This window comes from Oncorhynchus kisutch, unplaced genomic scaffold (assembly GCF_002021735.2).
Source record: "Oncorhynchus kisutch isolate 150728-3 unplaced genomic scaffold, Okis_V2 scaffold3980, whole genome shotgun sequence".
NCBI lineage: Eukaryota > Metazoa > Chordata > Actinopteri > Salmoniformes > Salmonidae > Oncorhynchus > Oncorhynchus kisutch.
In genome coordinates, this window is record NW_022265925.1 from 89791 (window position 1) to 112342 (window position 22552).

Consider the following 22552-nt stretch of genomic DNA (forward strand, 5'->3'; position numbering starts at 1 on the left):
GTTGTTATCATGTTGTGCTACCTTGCTGTGTTGTCATGTGTTGGTGCCATGCTATGTTGTGGTCTTAGGTCTCTCTTTATGTAGTGTTGTGTTGTCTCTCTTGTGATTTGTGTTTTGTCCTATATATTTTTTACATGTATTTTTATATTAATCCCAGCCCCCACCCCCGCAAGAGGCCTTTTGCCTTTTGATAGGCCGTCATTGTAAATAAGAATTTGTTATTAACTGACTTGCCTAGTTTAAAAAAATGTTAAATAAAAAAAAACGAATTACAAAAATTAAATCACACACTCACAAACTGACAACATAACGTGTGCACAATTGATTGGTTAGAGAGAGATGGTGCCGTCAGATAGGGCAGCTCTGGTTCTAGCGCTTAAGCTTACAAGCATTTACACCTGCAATAACATCTGCTCAATGTGTATGTGACAAATAAAATTTGATTTGAAAGACAAAAATTAATCCACTCAAAGGTGCACATTGCAGTAGACTTGCAAATTAAATCAGTTTATTATCAATAGTTTCAAATACAGATAATATTTTTGAGACCGCAAACATTTATTCAAATAGATTAAAACACTACCTTGGATTGAGTAAATATAAAATCATCCATAATCCAATAGTAAAGAAATCAAATACATGATAAACACTGCCAATTAGACCATGATTTGACTGTGAAACCACTGATGATGAGCATAAAATACATCGCCTCGCTACTGTTATTTTATTGTTGCTCCTTAATTATTTGAAATATTTCTTTACTTTTTATTTTTTTCTTAAAGCTGCATTGTTGTTAAGGGCTTGTGGGCAAGCATTTCACTGTATTCTCCACATGCGACAAATACATTCTGATTTGATTTTAAAAGGTTATCATGATCATTACACTAAAATGGAACACTAAGAAACTACAAACATTAAATATTAGGACATCAGTAAATATTATGACATTGAGAAATTAACTTTGGCATCCAGTATAGTATACAGTATTGAATGAAACAAAATCAAAAGTCAATTTACAGTTTACTGTAAAGAACCTATAGTTGTTTTAACAAGCTTATATCTCATGCACCTTGCACATAAGTTACTGTATCTATTTTGAAAAGCCATAGGCTACCGTGTGGAAGCACAAACAAAAAAAGTATAGTAATTATGCAGCAGTAGAAAGGTCAAATTGTCATTCAACTAAGGTTCAACAAGAAATTATTCACATTATGATTATACTGAATTCATGATATTCATATGCTGAATATAAAAGTATGATTTTATCCCTTTACTAACATGTCTCCAGTGGAGGTTGTGTTACTGGATGGCTGCAAGGATGTTGTTGTACTCTGGGGTGTCTGGGTCCATGTACTTCTTATCGGACACCCAGGACTTCAGCCTCGCCTGCTGATTCTGGTCGATGATCCCCTCTTTACTATGGTGATTCAGCATCTGATTGAAGCCAGCTTTATAGTAGAACACCGTTCCTTCAGGAGATAAATCAATGGATCCCAGGGTAAGTTTATTGGGCTTTCCTAGAATAAAAACATAAACAAATTCATATTAAAACTTTCTGTGAAAATGAGAAAAATCTAGTGAAGAATTTCCTATATAAGAAGGACAGACTTAAGGGATAATGCCCGGGAAGACGGTGTTTGGAGGATACATTGGCACGGGTGTTGTTTAGAACGGCAAACCGTTCTAAATGTTCCATTGCAATACTGGCTGGCAACATTCTTATCCCTTGCTTGCTAGCTAACCAACTAATGCTAAGTTGCAGTCACTTCAAAAAGTGCAGCCAGAATAACAGCAAAGTAGCCGCATTTGCATTTGTTTAAGCTGTTTTCTAGTGACATTAATTTGGATACATCCATAACAATGAGATAATGAGGCACGATTTCGCCTGGCATAGAATATGTGCTCACTCGTCAGGACACATTCATTATTTCGACTGGCTGAGAAACACTGCCTGTGTGTCTCGTCCCAACTCCCGACACGTTCATTACCATGGGACAGCTGGAGATTTGAATATTGAAACAACGTTGCAAATGTGGCAAATCTTCGCTGTTGAAAACTAAATGTTAGTCTAAAAGAAATGTGAGATAACGTCTAGATGCTTTTATAGTGGAGATCAAGTTTAGAAATTGCCTGGCTGGGCTGATGAGACAGTGGATTGCGCAGTCAGAGTAAATAGGCATTTTAACATCATATATTTAGCCGGTGGTAACTTGTGGAATAGACATCGGCTGGAATGTGGTTTTAATCAATTAGCATTCAGGAATAGACCCACCCATTGTATAAAGGACAATAATCACCTGCTTTGTCTCTGAGCTGGTCGGAAGCAATAGGATGAGCCATGATGAAAGATAACTTCAGTGATTTCTCCACATCTCCGCTTGCAAGTGTATCCGCCAGCAGCTTCCTATGAGTTGGAAGGCCATGCACAGTGTTGTTAGGAGATTGAGAACATTACGAATAGGGAAGCAGCATAGATAGTAAGTATTCAATTCCTTAAACACCACAAGAATGGAACTTTTTACATTGTAGCTAAATTAAAGGGCTGAAAGGTCTAAGAAGAAGGGGACCAGGCAGAAACTTTGCTTAAATTATATGAAATTAAGTTTGTTTCTGTGTTTTTATTTCAGCCTCGGTTGTGTATCACAGGGAGAAAGGGAAGGGATGGATTGCACCTATATTAATAGATAATTCACCTGCAGATGACAGATGTCTTACTCCTTCCAGTGGTTAGAGCATTCCTGTGATGCTGTTTGAGAACCCGCATTGTGAGCAGGTTCCCTCCATTTTGATCTGATTCAATGCTGTTTATCATATCATAAAGCTTCGGATTCTTCTGTTGAAGATTTTTCATCTGAGATTTGTGGTCTCTGGCCAGCTTCAGGGAATTCTTTGGTGGGATATGGTCTGCCTCCACAATGCCTCTTTCCCCCATGTTGTCAGAGAAAAGTTTGGTGTTTTTGACGCTGATGAGGGAATAGAAGAGAAAGGGTTGTACTATGGAAGTACAATTCAAGTAAACACATCTATTTACACAATTTGTATGTCAATGCTTTATGAATTATTATATACATTTCTGGTCTTAATAATATATTCAAGTGTAAAAACAATGCAGGGTCATTATAATAACATTGGTAGATTTGAACAATGCCCATATAAAAATGTAAAAAATTATTATGCTAAAATACCTTTTGTAAGGACCAACTAATCCAAGGTGGTACGTAAAGGCTATGTCATACTCATTTATCCCTGAGGAACTATAAGGACAATTCTTCATGGGCCTGATATCATGTTCATATTCCCCATCATTCGTCCGTTTTCTATTCCTGGCCCCTCCAACTATAGCATATTTTCCATGATTTTTCTCAAGTGCATCATAGGCCTTCTGGGTTTTAACCATTTCACTATAAGCCTGAAGGCTCCCTTTAATCTATGGGAAGACATAACAGGTATCAATAACTCTAATTACTCCACAACCAAGGTTAAAGATGCAATATGTTATATTTATTTATTTTATTCATACAGTTGGTATCTACCAATCATCTTAATTTCCTAGTGTTCTTTCATCGGATTTGATGAAAATGGCATATTTCAGAAAGTTACTTAGTTTAAGAATTATTTAAACTATACGTAGACATGAGTAGGCGTACAGTACCTGGTCTTTAACATTGTTTCGTAGATTCACAGCTTGACTTGTGATCTCATCCTCTGACCTGTTAGATGTTGCCTGTGCTAGGGCATGGTACAGGCAGTTCTTGTTCTCTGAGCGCACAGGGATTACTTTGCCATCTTGGATGATGTCAAAGTGACCACTGTATGGACTTTCCACTCCTTGGATTCTGTCTTTTGCTTTAGAGAGGATTCCGTCCTCACTGAAAGAGCAGAAATAAAGAGCACCATTGGTTCTCATTAATGTAGTTCTAATGGAGAGATCCTAATTTTGGGAGATTTGCAGTATTGTTGATGAAGGTCTACCAAACAGTTTAGGACAAATACCTGTGTGTTTTATCAGGCTCTTTGGTCAGCCGTAGAGTGATTTGGCCGGCTGAGCTGTTCGTTCCCGGGTAGGACTCCTCTGAGAGCGTTTTCCCATCTTGATCCACCACTTTGAACTGGATGCCTTTACCATGGAGGAGGTCACTGTTTGTGAGGACATAAATGTCCAGGGCCGAGGCTGGTCGATTAACATCACCAATCTTCTCTGCATAGTCCAGAAGTTCTTTTGTGTCAGTCTCTGACAGAGCTTTCCCAGTCTTCTGACTGGCTGACTTCATATCATGTTTATGCTGCCGGTCCTGGAAAAAGGCTTCAGTTTTGTGTCTGCCAAGTACATTGTCAACAACTTTTCCAGTAACTCCATTGAGCTTCTTCTTGAATGTTCCCGTCACAAAAGAGGACATATGACCAGCACAAGCATCTATGAACGCTTCGGAGACACTTTCCGAAATGGAGCTTAGGAACTCATCCTTTAGGCGAATCACATCTGGTAAATCATGTCTGCCATCTTGGTCATACTGCTCCACATATCTTTGCTGCTCTTCAATTTCTTTTTTTAATTCGAGGACAAATATGTCATTGATAACATGTTCTGTAGGAATAGACCGAATCATTTGGACCAAGGTTGTGGTGTGTTTAGCTATTTCTCCACTTATTTTGACTCCTTTTTCAATTTTGACTCCTTTTGCAATACTTTTTTCCACAAGGTCAGTTGCATTATTGCACACCTCAGAGAGTCTGCTGATAACATCACTGACTAGGGATGTGGTGGCATCAGTCATGAGGCCAGGAATAAGTTCTTTTGTCATAACTTGAACTAAATCTTTTGTTTGTTGTTCAAGCTTTGAGTCAATCTTATAGTTGCTGCGGTTCTGCAAAGCTCCTTTAGGTACTGCAGAGCTAATGTATTCAGTGAGACTAAGATCTAGTTCGGCATTCTTTTTGACTGTTGAATTGACCATGTCTTTGAAAGCTTTTTCTAAAATAGTTTTAAAGATGGCCCCAATTCCAGCATCAATGGCATAGTTAATTCCTGTGATTACACCCTGCTTCCCTATCTCCTGAAATGCATTCTTGGTTGCGTGTTTTAGAGCCATCTTCATGTTTGTAGGGGATGCCAGTTTCTTCATTGCAGTCTTAATTGTTTCTTTGGAGATAGACTTTGCTGCTCCCTGTGCGGACTTGAAAACATATTTTCCTGTGCCAATGATATCCTTTGCAACAGATGAGAGTTTCATAGTACCATTGAGGACTTTATATGCTGTGATGGCAACTTTTCTAATGGCGCTGAACCCTGCGGAGAGCAGAGACATCCCAATGCTGATGCTTTTGGAGATGGCCCATTGTGCCCAATCGAATGTGCCCGATATCATGCCAGATATCCCTTCAATCATGTCAGAGACTCCTTCAGAGATGAGATTTAAGCCAATCTGGGTTGCAGAGCCAAACGACAGGGCACAAACCAGAACTCCAAGGATGACCTGACACATACCGATGAAGAAACAGATCAAAGCGTCAAAGCTGAACTCTGGCTTCTTTTTCACCTCAAACACAATGCTCAGGCCATTGTCATACAAGGCCGTGAGTTCATTTCCTGTGATGTAGTCTTGATTTTCTGAGAGGCTGTACACTGAGGATACCTCTGTTATGGCTGTGCCTTCACCCTCAAGCTCTTTAAGTTTATTTACTGCAAGGTCAATGTTAAGTATCCAAGCTTTGTGAATGCTCATCCTGGAATCTATTTGCTTTAGAAAGTTGCATTCTCCTTCATGATGTGGTTCAAAGTTGCCTCTTGTGGCAATCTGAAAAGAAATCATGGTATTTGTGGTTTCTGACAAGTAAACATCCATAGATGTCTTTGCCCTTTCCAGTAATTTCCATGCCTCTGTTTTGTAGCCATCTTTTCCCATGTTGATGGTGATGAAAGCTTGGTTGTACATTGCCACGGCACTGTAAAAAGGGTCACATTCTTCAACATCTTTCCAGTAGGACTTTGCTTCATAGTCACACTTACTTTTGTTGCGAAGGTGCAAGTCTGTTCTGCCGGTAGCCTGCTTAATGTGGTCATAGAAGTTTTGACTTTTTCCATTCAGCAGCATGTTGCCCCTATTTGTGATATGCTCAAGAAGGTCTGCTTTAAGAACACTGATATCTTCGTGCTGACGGATGTGCTCCTCGTGAAGGGTAAGCCACAATGACCATGTTTCTTTCAAAGCATTGAGTGCAGGCTGGTAATCAAACTTAGGGCCTTTTTCTTTAAAACACTCAGGGACATCATTTGGCCCCAATCCTGACAGGTCATCTCTCTCCTGTTTTGTGAAGTTGCCATGAAACTTGTCAAGAAATTCACAAAACGTGCCAAACAGGTCCTCTTTAATTTTTATTTCGAGAAGCTCATCTGTCTCCATATCTTTGATGCGTTGGACTTCGTACTCCTCTCTCAATTGTCTCATGATCTCCACAGGCTGGCCCTGGTATGCTGGGGCAAGGTTATCCCCACAGAGGATCATCTGGGCCATGCCCGGGTTTCCCTTCCGACCAGTTCTTCCAAACACCTGTTTCTCCACTCTGCGACTCCCAGGGTAATGTGTCAGGAGGACGAAGAGGCCACCACGTATGTTGACATCCTGATCAACCTTGATATCAGTTCCACGACCTCCTAGATTTGTGGCTATGATTACATGTCCCCCTCTGAATTTGGTTCTCTCAATGTTGTGTTTCTCACTGATTGTGTATAATGTGATGGGGGGATGTGGATTCTCACCCTCTATTTTCTTCAGAAGCTCGTTTGCGGTCTTGACATCTTCACATACGACCAAGACAACCTGACCACTTTCTGCCACCCTCATTGCTGTCTTACAGAGGATCTCCATCCACTGGGCTTGCCCACTGACCTGAATTGCTGGAAGCTCAACAACCTTCTTATGGCGATGAGCTGGTATTATGTAGCTGTCTGTTTCGTAATGCCTTGCAAGGAAATCTTTGTCGGCATCACCCCCTAATGTCCCAGACACACCAAATATCCCATTCCCTTTCAGGTACTTTTGAAAGTAATGGAAGTTTGAAAGGTAATTAGTCACATTGGACAAAGGAGTGGTTGCCAGCTGGTGTTTCATCTCCAGAAACTGCTGCAGGCCGTCCCCCCAGCGTTTGTTCTTCTCCAACACTCCACTGGCCTGGAAGTCCACTGGGATGATAGCATGGTAGAGATGCTTGTCTCTGACAGCTTCCAACGTCTGATCAATCATGTACTCTCTGCCTTGTGTCATCATGATGGCTTTCAGGGCGTTTTCCACAAAGACTGGTAACTGATTCTCAAGGTACTTCTCAAGGAAAGAGGGGATCACAAGAAACTCTGAGTTTGACTGAGAGCTGCCAGAATATTTGATTTTAGACTTCAGCTCAGAGACTGTTGCCTTAATGACTTTGTCTTTAGGTATGATCTCGCTGGCTCGTCCATTCTCGAGGAGAAGCATTTTGATTTCCAGGATATCAGGGTTGTTGTGCAACCTTTTCTCCTCAACCAGCACGGCTTTATTGTTTGTCACAGAGTAACAGTCAATGGCCACATCATTCTCCAGTGCTTTCTCCATTATGGTGAGCAGATCACACTGTTGAGTAATTCCAACTTTGGCCAAGAATGTATCAACAGTTCTCCTGTTCTCTGTTGTATCGTCATTCTCTGTGTTCTCTAGAGCATGCATGAACATATCAAAATCTTCATCTGAATAGATACCCAACTCCACTCCGGCTTCCAAAATGTGAAATTCAGAGAATTCTTTAGATGTCGCTGGACCGATAACAGCTAACTTTGCAGCCTTGTGAAAATGCTGGATTCCAGTTGCCCACTCAATCTCTCCAGTATCTTCCACCTCAATTGGCTGACACATAGATACCATGGCCCATATGCTAGCAAGGACTTGTCCGAGGTGCCTCAGGCCACTTGCCTCGTGGGATAGAAACGTCACCTGAACTCCATTGTCCAAGGTCATGTAGTCCACTTCATCCACAATCACCATGTCGAACCTCCTCTCCCCACGTGTGGTGTCCTTCTCGAATTCCTGCCTCAAAGCGTCTGCTGCAAAGCTGCCAACGGTTCCGTAAACTAATTGTTTCCTGTAAGCCTCCTGTAGCATACTATCCCTGCTTTCAGGGGAGCTTCCCTGTATCTGTGGTGGTGGCACAACAGAGGATGTGACACCAAACATGTCATACAGTTTCTTCCACTCCTCTTGGTCTCGGCGAGCAAGGACTGGAGAACTGGTCACAACATCAACCTTAGTGCCACGGATGGCCTGGATGGTGGCAAACATAGCCAAGATGCAAGATTTTCCTTCACCTGTGCCGATTTCCAGAAGGATACCTTTTTTCCCTGTTAACTTTGGTAGAAGGAGCATGAGCAGTGATGCCAACTGAGTGAGTCGGGGAAAGTAGCCTTCTATTTTCACAGCAGTGAGCAGTGATTCCAGCGGAGTGATGCTAGGAAAGTAGCCTTCTATGTTCTTACCGTTTTGAGTGTAAATGGTTGAGCAGTCTTGCACAGCAATAGACATCCTTATTAGGACCTCCTTGAGAACAGCAAGGTCAGGGTTAGTAAAATCCAGTGACTTGATCATCTGCTTTGCTTCCTCTATCTTTACCTGATCCAAGTCCTCCTTTGCATGTTTTGGAAGTTCCTCTGTCATATATCCTAGAATTTCCTTCATTATGGACAATATTTTCTCTGGGTACTTTTCATTTTGCATTTCATTCACAATGGTGTCAGCATCCTTGTCCCCTTCTGCCTCAGCATACAATTGTAGAGAGTTGACAGGGTCTTTATCTTTCAGGGCAGAGAGAGTAGAGAGAAGATCCAGCTTGTTTGTCTGCACAGTATGAAGGATTGAGGTTGCTAACTCTTGGTTTATGCCTGAAACACCTCGCAAAAAGAGCAGAATTTCTGAAGGTGTCCAGATCATGTTGAAGAGAATTTGACTAAGGAGCCCCTTGTTTTTCTCTGACACCTCTGTGAACACGTCAAGAATGCTCAGAACAAGTTGTTGAGCCACTGTTGGATTTGTGCTGTACAGCTGTTCAAGAAGACGGATGAGAAAGTCATACTTCTGGTCCCAGTCAGGTAGTTGGTCCTCTTTACTGTCTGTGTCCGAGTCATTGGTCAACGTTAGCTCTGTCACAGCCGTGAGGATGCTAAACTGCTCAGTGAGCGATTGCTCTCCTTGGCTGATAGCACGATCTATGGTCAACTGACACCAGATCGACAGTTGAGGCTCTCCAAAGTATTTAAAGGTTAGTTCATTCTGAAGATTTTTCATTCGGTTTTCAAGCTTGTCCTCTTGCATGCCTTTGTCTTCAGTGATCTCGTATTTCTTCAGAAGATCTTCAAACTTATTTTTCAAGTCCCCTGGCTAGAATGAAATGGTCCCAAAACAAAAAATTGCAAAGAAAAGGAATATTTTAGTACAGATGCACTAAAAGATGTGTGTCTGTCACGCCCTGGTCTAAGTATTTTGTGTTTTTTCTTCATGTATTGGGTCAGGCCAGGGTGTGGCATGGAGTTTTTGTATTGTGGTGTGTTTTGTCTTGGGGTTTTGGTGTGTATATATTTGGGATTGTAGCTAGTGGGGTTTTCTAGCAAAGTCTATGGCTGTCTGGAGTGATTCTCAATCAGAGGCAGGTGCTTATCGTTGTCTCTGATTGGGAACCATATTTAGGCAGCCATATTCTTTGAGTTTGTTGTGGGTGATTGTCCTTAGTGTCTTACTTGTACTCTCTGTTAGTTTGCACTAGATAGGCTGTTTTCGGTTTTCATTACGTTTATTGTTTTGTAGTGTTTAGTGTTTAGTCGTGTTTACGTTTTGTTTAATAAATATGGATCGCAATCGACACGCTGCAGTTTGGTCCGACTCTCCTTCATCACCACTAGAAAACCGTAACAGTGTCATACTATAAACATTTTTTCTATTAGTGATGTTTCCATGTAAATTGGCAACTGTGTGTAAATATGAAAAAACTGTATTTTCAGAAATATATAATATGTTTATCATTAAGTTAACACAACATTTATGTGAAACACAAAATCATTCATGCGAAATAAAACCTATTCTACAACCCTTTATTTAATATCTCTTACCTCATCCCTTCTGATTGCTGCAGCGTCATCTTCTATCATCTGGTGTAGTACCTGTGTACGCTGGTGATGGCGCTGTTGTCCTTTTAGTCTCAGCTTCTGTCTCAGCTTTTCTCGTCCCTTTGACACCTTCTTACCCGAAAGTTCGCTCTCCCTTTCGATTTCTTGCTGGATCGTCCTCTCCCTCTCCAGTTGCTCCTGGCGCCTCCTCTCCTCCTGCTGTTGTCTTCGTTGCTCCTCCTGTCTTCGCCGCTCCATCTCCTCCTGCTGTTGTCTTCGTTGCTCCTCCTGTCTTCGCCGCTCCATCTCCTCCTGCTGTCGCCTTCGTTGCTCCTCCTGTCTTCGCCGCTCCATCTCCTCCTGCTGCTGACGGATAAGGTCTTCCTCTTGCTTCCCTGATGGATGAATACAAATGTTGCAAATACTAGTTGCTGATATACGATGTATTGAGGATATATGGTTTATTTAAAAAGGAACATTTCGAACATGATAATGTAGCTCAGCAGATTTGTAAGAATTGACTTACCATAGTTTGGACATGTTGGACTATTAGACTCTGTGTTGCACAACAGCTGAATGAGTGAACGGCCACTGGTTTCTATAATAGTGAATGTTTGACTTCCGTCCTGCTTGTGACTGTTGAACTCATATGAGAAGGAGTTGCTACTGTGATTGTCATATCTTAACTTTAGGTAGCAATGGATCCTCCTAGAGTTGAGTTTTCTTTGTACACTACCCATGCCATGCAACGTGCCACTGCCACCTCCCTGGAAAACAGAAAATCATTACCAGATATACATTTTAAATTTATAAATGTGTAAAGATTCATCTTCAGCGATCCAACTTAATGCTCAACAATTTCGAGATTTGATCTCAAAATAAAATGTCCAGGTCTGATATTACACTGGTTTTCATTTTGACACAGGGACAATATTGATAAGTGCTCTGGCTTTTACTGCCAACAGCCACTTTCAGGTAGTCTACAATACTTAAAGGTAGTCTATACTCAGCAAAATGGCATTATCATACACAATGGGCGGACTTTATTCATTTTAACAACATCAACAGAGTTCAACTCTAACAACACTGCCATTATTAGTTCAGCTCTTCATAATGTTTACCTTCCTTTGTGGCATGCCAGCATTGGGAAGAGACAATAATCTAGGTTTATAAATGTCATGATCAGGTATTTCACAGAGCACCTTACACTCAGCAAAATTACATTACTGCCGTTATCAATTACCTTGCCATATTTAAATTCTGTTGATTTTGTTGTCTGTAAGAAAGTTTCCCGTTCGCAACAGAAGTGTCACAACATTACATTACGTTTTTAACTATCATGATTTTACAGTGACTCAGATACTTACGTCTCCGACAAGTTCGTAGTGCCAAGTGTAAGGGGTTTGGTTCCTTATAGACACCGAGGCCCCCATTATTCAGAATCTGTTGGGAAAAAACAGCCTTACACCAGTCTTACACCGAATAATTTAAAATGTAATGTGTTAATTTATCTACTGGACTTTTTCTCAAGTTATCATACTAGCAGAGAATGAGGTAACGCTTTAAAATACACTATGCAGACCTATTGCTATTCCTACTTATTCATTGTTTATTCATTCTTATTAATACAAGTTGTATTTATTTATTCATAATTTACAGTGGTTATCGACGGGATTATTTTGAAAAGTACAACAATTCTCTTATAGGAAACAAGAACTATCAAATTTGTGTAGCTCCCCGCAGTCTCCGCAAGCATCACTTTTGGGGCATAAACATGTCAAACAAAAAGTAGCAATAAATGTTTTCTTGAAAATGCTGTTTTTAGATAACTATGATGTGTAATAATGATATACAGTATATCTAATAGCATGACATTTAATATTGTTAATAGTTGTTAACATTTTAACAAAAATGAGAAGTATGTGTATTGGTCTACTTGATAACTTGTGGTGAAGTCAGCAGTCGTGGGACATTTGTGTTTGAGGGTGCTGTACTATAGTAACTTTGCAAACCAATCACAACACATGGTATTGGGTTGGTTCTGCTTGTGTCCTGTGCATAAAACATTTCTGGTGTCAGCGTTACATCACTTTAGCGTGTGTGGTCAGGTTTCTTAGATCAGGTGACCCGTTGAAAACAAAAAAACCTGCCATACCTTGCGCTAGAATGATAAGTTTGTCATTCTGTCAATTATTATCATTGAACAATCTATCTTTTGGTGTTAAAATGAATAGTGATTTGAAACATAATAACCAGTCATGTAAACAGCTTTTATATTTGATAAAAATGAGATTTATATTACTGTCCCACTTCCCGTGAATGGAGTTTGAGTAGTGGAACAGGTACCTTTTTTAACAATGCACAAAATAAACCTTTAATCATTTAAAATGTAAATTCCTTCATTAGATATTCTAAAGTACATTGGAATATGTTGTTGTAGTTGTTCATAATATCTCCAGATCTAGTCTAACTGCTAAATAGGCCTAGCACATAAACCGCATAGGATGAGTGGAAGGAATTAAAGGGAAATAAAAAGGGGAGGGAAAGAAAGGAAGGACTGGTTGTCACGACTCCTACCGAAGGTGGCTCCCCTTCCCGTTCGGGTGGTGCTCAGCGGTCGTCGTCACCGGCCTACTAGCTGCCACTGATCTTTTCCTCCCCCTCCTTGTCTTTTTATTAGGTACACCTGTTGTTAATTAGGTTTATTAGTTGGGCTTTATTAGCCAGCCGGCCTGCCTGCTGGGTGTGCGGGATTGTTTTATGTGTACATGTATGTAAGTCACGGTTGTTCGTGTCCGTGAGTTGTTTTTGCGACTGTTTAGTTCCCCTGTGTTTTGGGGCATTTGTTTTGAGTGGCGTCTGTTTTCACCTGGTTGGTGAATAAAGAAGTAGCACTACTCTGAACTCTCTGTCTACTGCGTCTGACTCCTCCCTCCACTTACCCCGGGCATTACAATGGGGAAATGTATTTGCACCGTAATAATTCGATATTAGGCTAAATTGATTATTGCAGTAGACAGATTATGCAATAATCATGTAGGCCTAAACACCTTACTCTGTTTATCTTAATCAGGGTAAGGTCAAAATCAAGTAAGCTTTAATTAAACACCTGGTTTTCTGAGTGATCTTTTGAATTTTTAGGACATGTAAACTAGTGATGCGCGGGTTGCCTCATAACCCGTAGATGAGTTTAAGGTCAGTAAATATTGTGTGGATGAAGGGTGGGTGCGTGGCAGGCGGGTTGGATAAGGACAAAACAATAGGCTACCTAAAAAAAATCCATAAATGTATCATTCTTGTAAAATTTATTTATAGGTGAGCGGGTGACACACAATACCCCATAATAACAAAGCAAAAACAGGTTTTTAGACATTTGTTTTCACTTTGTCATTGTGTGTGTGTGTAGATTGAATCAATTTTATAATAAGGCTGTAACTTAACAAAATGTGGAAAACGTCAAGGGGTCTGGATACTTTCCAAATGTACATGTTACAAATTGGAAAAATATAGGCTACAATATATTAAGAATTTGAAAAACATACAATATGTTACGCAAAACTTATCAGGGCTAGAGTTCGGTGAAGGGTTAGTTAAAAGGGTTAGGGGAAGAGTTAGCTAACATGCTCAGTAGTTGCAAAGTAGCTAAAAAGTAGTAAGTAGGCTAGTTGAAAAGTTGCATATTAGCTAAAATGCTCAAGTTGTTCAGGATGAAATTCGAACTTGCAATCATTGGGTTGCAAAACATAACATATCACACTATTATCAGTGTCCCGGATATACATTGGCTATGTTAGTCTAGTCTATGAGACCAGGTTGCCTGTAGAGGTGCTATCTTTATCAGCATCATACAAACTGATAGTATTTCAACCACATTCAATTAGCCTCCAAGTCGAACTGAAATATTATCAGAACCATGTTGAATCGTTTCTATTTCCATAAAACCGGTCAAACTGATACCTTTTATAGATTGCATTTTATCCCGGTCCCTAAACGTCTTTGATCCGCGAAAGTATCAGCAATAACAGAGAACTTTACCGATAGACTAGATTGAAGCATTCATTCCATCGATTTGTGACATTATTCTGGTGAGCAAGGGTTTATTTGGTCTTCTAGGGCAACACATATTGACAAAAGAGAAGCTGCATGTATCTAATTTTAGACAAGTTAACTAACAAATAGTCTACCAAAATGTCGGAAATTATAGAGAGAAACATCTAAATCAGGCAAAGAATCGTTCTGCCATCTCTGACTTTAGCCTACAGGCATTTTCTGTATTAGTGGGTTAGGGTCGGGCCTCAGATTGTCACTTTATCACATATAGTCAGGCGGTTGCGGATGTGTACAGTTTGCTCACCTGCGCACCACCAATGTAAACACGTTATGCGCTGTTCCGGTGGTGTGTTTAATCTGAGCACGCTGGTGTGATTAATCTGAGCATGCGCTAGCACCAGCAGAACATGCCTCCCTCTTAAGAGTTCGGCACAACTGAAGAAGTTTTCACATGCAAACTTTATATGTCCGAACTCAGAATCAAATATGCTTCCCAAAAATAGCATGTTTTCGGTGGTAGAACGTTTATTTTGATTGGAAATTTTCGGCTGTTATCTGAGAGCCATCAGTTTGCCTGATTTCAAATGTGTCCATGTAAATCTTTCTTCTTGCAATGCATGTAAACCTTTTAACCAAACTACTATATTAATAATCTGACTATCCACAATAATTGCATTATTGTGTGCATGTAACTGAAGCCTACTCACTGACATGTACACTGAACAAAAATATAAATGCAACATGCCACAATTTCAAAAAGTACAGTTCAGGATATCAGTCAATTGAAATCAATTCACGAGGCCCTAATCCAAAGTAGAAATGCTCACTAACAGGGATGTAAACAAATTTGTTGACAAAATTTGAGAATTATTTTTTTTGTGCATGTGGAACATTTCTGGAATATTGTATTTCAGCTAATGAAACATGGGACCAACACTTTACATGTTGTGTTCATATATTTGTTCAGCGTAAGAAACTGAGGAAAGAAAGGAGGCTGAATTTATGAAAGGGACATTTGGGAAATAATAGAGGTGTTTCAGGGTCAAGTAAAAGCTGTGCAGACTCCTTTCGATAGATTTTCACCCAGACCTTGGAATGTTCCCAAATACATTTCCCAATAGTATGGAGATGGTTTAGTACAAGGCCATTGACACAAAATGGTAAAAATAGAGTGTGTTATCTACAACCGTCAACAAAGTTACAAGTGCCAGGTGAAGTGGGACACTAATGTATTTCTTATGAGAAAATAGTGTCCTCTTCTTCAACTTAATTAAGTGTCCCACTACAACTTAAAGCCACGCTTTAGCAAAAGTATGGGTCTGATGTTGTTTTAGTGGTTGTACATAATACATGATCAACTTGTTTCATCATAAAAATGCCCAAATGCCCCTTTTTTGAAACTGCATTGTTGGTTAGGGTCTCGTAAGTAAGCATTTCCCTGTGAGATCTACCTGTTGTATTCTGTGCATGTGACTAATAACATTTGATTTGAGATAAGACCTTAATGAAATAAACATCACTTCAGTAGGGGTAGACTGATTTTGATTGTGTACATAATCATCTACCAAAAAGTGTCCCACTCATGCATATATCACCCTACACACAAATAGCCCATTGAAAACAATCCCGTTTCATCTAGTTAGTTTTCAACATAAATCAAAGCCTAAAAAACGAGTTGTACTATGTAGAATAGTCTACACAGTGAACAAGATTTGAACTCACCTTTTCCTCTACTTTCCCTCTTCTCTGTGTTCAGTCAGCGCTCTGAGAAGGTGAAAATGAGAAGGACTAAAAACATCTCTAACACAGTGAACTTTGAGACACTGCACAGCTTCTTATGTACTTTTCTCTGAAGCTGATATTGACCTGACACAGCCAATAGCCACAGTGGTTTCACTTTCACATTTCAAAGACCAGCCTCCTTGTTTTACTTTACCCATATACTTGAAGAGGAGAGATTACTGTATTTTTTACAGCTGTTTATACCCTCTTGCTCTCACCCTACAGTATATGCATTTTAAGGAGAACGTTTTATTAGAGGCTGTAAAAGATAATGTAAACATACATTTTGGTCAATTGAGACATGGCATGTGTTGGTGACGAAAGAAAGAATGAGAAATTGTGATAAGTTTGTTGTAATCAATATAACGTTTAAACAATTAGAGAACCCGTTTTTTTATAAATACAAGACTGCACTACACTTCTGTGAAAGGGCCGCTTAACCACATGACGTGCTTAAAGTAAACGGGCCAGAAAGACACTTTAGCACCGTGATGTAACTTTGTGGTGTAAAACACAGGCGACGTGAACATGGGATGTGGCTTCAAATGAAAAGCTGTTTTTTAAATAACCCACTCTGTTAATATATAAAAATTGTTTGTATTTAACCTGGCGATTCAGTTAGGAAGAAATTCTTATTTGCAATGAAGGCCTACTGGGGAGCAGTGGGTTAACTGCCTTGTTCAGAACAAAATCTTTTTACCTTGTCAGCTCAGGGATTCAAGCCTGAAACCTTTTGGTTACTGGCCCAACACTCTAACCACTAGACCACCTGCTGCCCCCATAAATCTTTTGCATTGGCCGGGAATCAAACCCCGGCCTCCCGCGTGGCAGATATAAGTTGTCAGCAGTTGAAACAATAAGAAAGCTCTCTCGCTGCCACTGTTTCAGATCATTTGAGGGACAGGGCTTGACAAATGTAAACACTCAAATTCATGGACACAACTTTGAATGCCATATCTAGCTTTTTGGGGCCCCTAAGCAAGATTTGGTTGCCCACACTTCGTGGACAAAACATTTTATTGGCCCCATCTTGGCGGCAGAGAGAAATGTGCAGTATTAAAGTTTATGTCCTGCAATTCTTCACATTTTGCCATGGGGCGTTGAGAAAATGTTTCTGTTTTGCCACGGGGCAAAGTGGACATGTCGCAGTTTTAAAACTAATTTCATGCGATTCTTCTCATTTTGCCATGATCAATGAGGGCCCCATAGAGGTCAGGGCTCGTGCCTTGTGTGCTCGGTCAGTAATTTGTCCATGATTACTACAAGGTTTAGATAACCGGCTAGACTAACTTACCTAGCAAATAGCAATCTGTAAAATGTTAGTTGACAAGGCTAACATACTGTATGTAATATTGTGTTTAAAAACCTAGTAAAGTGTCTTTACATGATCAATTTATAAGAGGAAACCAACATCTTCAAGAATAGATCCCAATTAACACTTTTGGCACCATCTGGTGCCGTTATTGGAGATTTGCGCAGATTTCTTTTTAAATACAAATGTTAAATCTACTCCTCCGAATGGATGAGGTGAGTTTCTGAAATTCAATGCATGAAAAATGCTCATACGTGATTACAAACCACACACTTGCATTGATTTGTGTGTACCAAAATGTTTAGCTTTTTTTTAGATACGTATGCAGTGCATTCGGAAAGTATTCAGACCCCTTGACTTTTTCCACATTTTGTTACGTTACAGCCTTATTCTAAAATAGATTTTTTTTAAATTCCCCTCATCAACCGACACAATACCCCATAATGATAAAGCAAAAACTGTTTTTTAGAAATTGTTGAAAATGTATAAAAATCAAACACTGAAATATCACATTTACATAAGAATTCAGACACTTTACTCTACTTTGTTGAATCACCTTTGACAAGCTCTGTGAGCTTGGATGGGGAGCGTTGCTGCATAGTTATTTTCAGGTCTTTCCAGAGATGTTCGATCGGGTTCAAGTCCGGACTCTGGCTGGGCCACTCAAGAACATTTGGAGACTTGTCCTTTAGCCACACCTGCGTTGTCTTGGCTGAGTACTTAGGGTTGTTGTCCTGTTGGAAGGTGAACCTTCGCCCCAGTCTGAGGTCCTGAGCGCTTTGGAGCAGGTTTTCATCAAGGATCTCTCTGTACTTTGTGCCATTTCCCTCAATCCTGAATAGTCTCCCGGTCCCTGCCGCTGAAAAACACCCCCACAGCATGATGCTGCCACCATGCTTCACCGTGCCATGTTTCCTCCAGACATGACGCTTGACATTCTGGCCAAAGAGTTCAATCTTGGTGTCATCACACCTGAGAATCTTGTTTCTCATGTTCTCAGAGTCATTTAGGTGCCATTTGGCAAATTCCAAGTGGGCAGTCATGTGCCTTTTACTGAGGAGTGGCTTCCGTCTGGCCACTCTACCATAAAGGCCTGATTGGTAGAGTGCTGCATTGATGGTTGTCCTTCTGGAAGGTTCTCCCATCTCCACAGAGGAACTCTGGAGATCTGTCAGAGTGACCATGGGGTTCTTGGGTCACCTCACTGACCAAGGTCCCTCTCCCCCGATTGCTCAGTTTGGCCTGCGGGTCAGCTCTAGGAAGAGTCTTGTTGGTTCCTAACTTGTCCCTCTAGTCGGCTGGCCCTCGCTACATATTCGTCGCCAGACCCACTGGCTCCAGGTCATCTACAAGTCCATGCTAGGTAAAGCTCCGCCTTATCTCAGCTCACTGGTCACGATGGCAACACCCATCCGTAGCACGCGCTCCAGCAGGTGTATCTCACCTAAAGCCAACACCTCATTTGGCCGCCTTTCGTTCCAGTACTCTGCTGCCTGTGACTGGAACGAATTGCAAAAATCGCTGAAGTTGGAGACTTTTATCTCCCTCACCAACTTCAAACATCAGCTATCTGAGCGGCTAACCGATCGCTGCAGCTGTACATAGTCTATTGGTAAATAGCCCACCCTTTCTCACCTACCTCATCCCCATACTGTTTTTATTTATTTACTTTTCTGCTCTTTTGCACACCAATATCTCTACCTGTACATGACCATCTGATCATTCATCACTCCAGTGTTAATCTGCAAAATTGTAATTATTTGCCTACCTCCTCATGCCTTTTGCACACATTGTATATAGACTCCCCCTTTGGTTTCTACTGTGTTATTGACTTGTTAATTGTTTACTCCATGTGTAACTCTTTGTTGTCTGCTCACACTGCTATGCTTTATCTTGGCCAGGTCGCAGTTGCAAATGAGAACTTGTTCTCAACTAGCCTACCTGGTTAAATAAAGGTGAAATAAAAAAAATAAAACTTATTCCATTTAAGATTGTTTTCTCGGGAACCTTCAATGCTGCAGTATTTTTTGGTACACTTCCCCAGATCTGTGCATCAACACAATCCTGTCTTGGAGCTCTACAGACAATTCCTTTGATGATCTGACATGCACTGTCAACTGTGGACCTTATATAGACAGGTGTGTGTGCCTTTCCAAATCATGTCCAATCAATTGAATTTACCACAGGTGGAATCCAATTCATGGAGGCAGGTAGCCTAGTGGTTAGAGTGTTGGGCTAGCAAGGTTGCTGGATCAAATCCCTGAGCTGACAAGGTAAAAAAAAGATGTCCCTCAGCAAGGCAAGCCACTGTTCTCCAGGTGCCATGGATGTTAATTTAAAGCAGCCCTCCTCACTTTTCTGCTTCAGAGGGGTTGGGTTAAATGTGGAAGACACTTTTAATTCAATGTCATGTCATACAACTGACTAGGTACCTTTCCTCAATCAAGTTTTAGAAACATCTCAAAGATGATCACTGGAAACAGGATGCACTTGAGCTGAATTTCTAGTCTCATAGCAAAGGGTCTGAATACTTTGTCATTAGAATAATGCTTGAACAACAAAAAAAAATTGAAAAAGGGAAGGGGTCTGAATACTTTCCCGAATGCACTGTATATGTGCTTTATTTTCCATAAAGAAAAAAATTAAGACATTTAAATAATCTTCCTCTCCCCGGGGGGAGAGTGTGCGGGATTCCACCCGGACGGGCAGATCCCGGGTGGACAGCTATACCTTCTACCCGAGACGTACCGGGGAGATAGGGGTCCGGTGGTGATCCGCTTGTCATCGATACCTGGAGGTGGTCTCGAGGAGGGCCGACCGGGCTCTCTTCCAGGTACGACAACAGCGGCGGACAAAATCTGGGCAGAAGGTATGCTGACTTCTTCTTCCTGCTCAGGGAACACCCCAGGGAACACTGAATAAGAGATAGGCCCATGTCAGAGCAAGGAAGGGTGTTGCGGGCGTATTCGACCCACACAAGCTGCTGGCTCCAGGTGGTGGGATTGGAACCCAAAGGACAGTCTGACCGACGACCTAATGAAGGTGCAGAATGACTTCCAGAACTGGGACGCAAAATGAGGACCCCGGTCAGACACCATGTCTACTGGTAGTCCATGGATCCAGAAGACGTACTGCACCATGAGCTGGGCCGTCTCTTTGGCAGAGGGTAGTTTGGGGAGAGGAATGAAGTGGGTGGCTTTGGAAAACCAATCCACCGTGGTCAGGATGGCAGTGTTGCCATCAGACAGGGGAGACCCGTGCCAAAGTCAAGGCAGATATGAGACCAGAGACGATGAGGGACAGGCAGAGGTTGGAGGAGACCAGCCGGAGCTTGCCGAGGAGTCCTGTTCTGTGCACAAACTGTGCAAGCAGCGATGAATGCGGACACGTCAGGGACCATGGTAGGCCACCAAAAGCGCTGTGACACAAAGGCCAGGGTCTGACGGGAGCCCGGGTGGCAAGCAAGCTTGGAGGAGTGGGCCCACTCCAGGACCACAGAAAGGACGGCGTCAGGAACAAACATCCGGTTATCAGGGCCCACCTGGGGTTCGGCTGGGAACTCTGCACCTCACAGACCTGCTTCCCTATTCCCTAGCTGAGTGCCGTCGCCAGGCACGAAATGGGCAGGATGGTCTCGGGTTATGGGGTCGTAGTCGCGGGGCTATAGCGGTGGGACAGTGCATCCGGCTTGACATTCTTGGATACGAGAGGGAGAAGTTGAACTGTGTGAACAGCAGGGCCCATCTGGCTTGCCTGGAGTTGAGGCACTTGGAGGTGCGGAGATACTCCAGGTTCTTGTGGTTGGTCCACACGATGAATGGATGTTCTGCCCCCTCTATCCAGTGCCTCCATTACTCCAACACCATCTTCACCGCGAGAAGCACATGATTCCCCACATCGTAGTTCCTGTCCGTGGCGTCGAGGCAATGTGAGAAGAAGGCGCAGGGATGTAGCTTGAGGTCCTGGGCAGAATGCTGGGACAGTACAGCCCCCACTCCGACATCAGAAGCATCAGCCTCCACTACGAACTGGGATGGGTCAGGACGAACCAAGATGGGAGCTGTGGTGAAGCAATGTTTGAGGTCCCGAAACGCCCAGTCCGGCAGCTGGAGACCACTTGAACGGAACCTTGAGCGAGGTGAGTGCTGACAGGGGGAAAGCCAGGGTGCTGTAACCCCGGATAAAGCAGCTCGGAAGTAGGCTGGGGCCAATCAACCACCTCTCTCAACTTCCCGGGATCCATTTGTACACACCCTGCAGCGATGATGTAACCCAGAAAAAGGATGGTGGAGCAATGGAACTCGCACTTCTCTGCTTATACAAACAGCTGGTTCTCCAGTAGGTGTTGGAGGACCTGTCGTACGTGGAGCACATGTTCTTGGGTGGAGCAGGAGAAGATCAGGACGTCATCGATGTAGACAAAGACGAACCGGTTCAACATATCGCAGAGAACATCATTGGCCAGAGCCTGGAACACAGCAGGGGTCGTTGGTGAGGCCAAATGGTATGATCAGATACTCGTAGTGGCCGCTGGCCGTGTTGAAGGCGGTCTTCCACTCGTCCCCTTCCCGTATCCTCACCAGGTGGAAGGCATTCCGTAGATCTAGCTTGGAAAACACGGTGGCCCTCTGGAGCGGCTCTATCCCCGAGGAGATGAGGGGTAGGAGGTAGCGGGTCTTCACCGTTATGTCGTTGAGACCCCAGTAGTCGATGCGCTAGCGGCTGAAGAAGAAGGATGGATAAATCCCAATGTAGGTCTCCATCGTCTTGGTCTCTGGTCCCTACAGAGAGTACAGTCGTCCTCGGGAGAGTCGTGCTTGGGAGAAGGTCAATCCCGCAGTCATAAGGTCGGTGCGGCGAAAGCGAAGTGGCTCTGGCCTTGTTGAACACCTCCCAGAGGTCCTGGTACTCCGTAGGGATGTCGGAGTGGCCCGGGGCGACTTCCGAGCCCCCAGGAAGGCGTCCCAGGGCAGGTTGTGCTGACTTCAGGCAATGGGTGTGGCAGAACGGGCTCCAGCCCATGATGGCATCAGTAGACCAGTTAATGAGAGGATTGTGCCGCTGGAGCCAGGAGAATCCCAATACCACAGGAATCTGAGGAGAACTGGATAGCCTCGCTGTGATTCCCTGACACAGGTCGGTTGATGGGAGTGGTGTTGTGGGTGACCCAGCCTATAGATCGCCCGTCCAGCGCTCCACAATAGGTTCCTCTCACTGGTATTGTCACGACCCTCATGGGTGTGGAAGTGTGTGTGTGTGTATGGGATAGGACTGCAGTCAGGTGGTTT

At 42.3% G+C, this 22552-nt stretch overlaps 1 protein-coding gene across 1 annotated transcript; it reads right to left on the reverse strand.

Moving 5' to 3' along the window:
- Positions 1 to 469: 469 nt before the first annotated feature.
- Positions 470 to 15971, reverse strand: LOC109884655 (uncharacterized). Its single transcript, XM_031821485.1, has 10 exons — positions 15893 to 15971; positions 11488 to 11563; positions 10647 to 10887; positions 10124 to 10515; positions 3994 to 9398; positions 3653 to 3869; positions 3186 to 3427; positions 2694 to 2963; positions 2298 to 2404; positions 470 to 1517 (listed from the first exon to the last, which is right to left on the reverse strand). Exons 2-10 carry the CDS (start codon positions 11551 to 11553, stop codon positions 1300 to 1302), a joined length of 7158 nt encoding a protein of 2385 aa, XP_031677345.1. The 5' UTR covers positions 11554 to 11563; positions 15893 to 15971; the 3' UTR covers positions 470 to 1299.
- Positions 15972 to 22552: the final 6581 nt, after the last annotated feature.

Excerpts from the sequence above, each read along its gene's own strand:
- LOC109884655 (XM_031821485.1), bottom strand. The coding sequence starts at position 11,553 with ATGGGGGCCTCGGTGTCTATAAGGAACCAAACCCCTTACACTTGGCAC. Across the intron at positions 10,888-11,487 it reads ACTACGAACTTGTCGGAGAC|GGAGGTGGCAGTGGCACGTT; the intron begins GTAAGTATCTGA and ends TCTGTTTTCCAG. Across the intron at positions 10,516-10,646 it reads TCCAACATGTCCAAACTATG|GGAAGCAAGAGGAAGACCTT; the intron begins GTAAGTCAATTC and ends TTCATCCATCAG.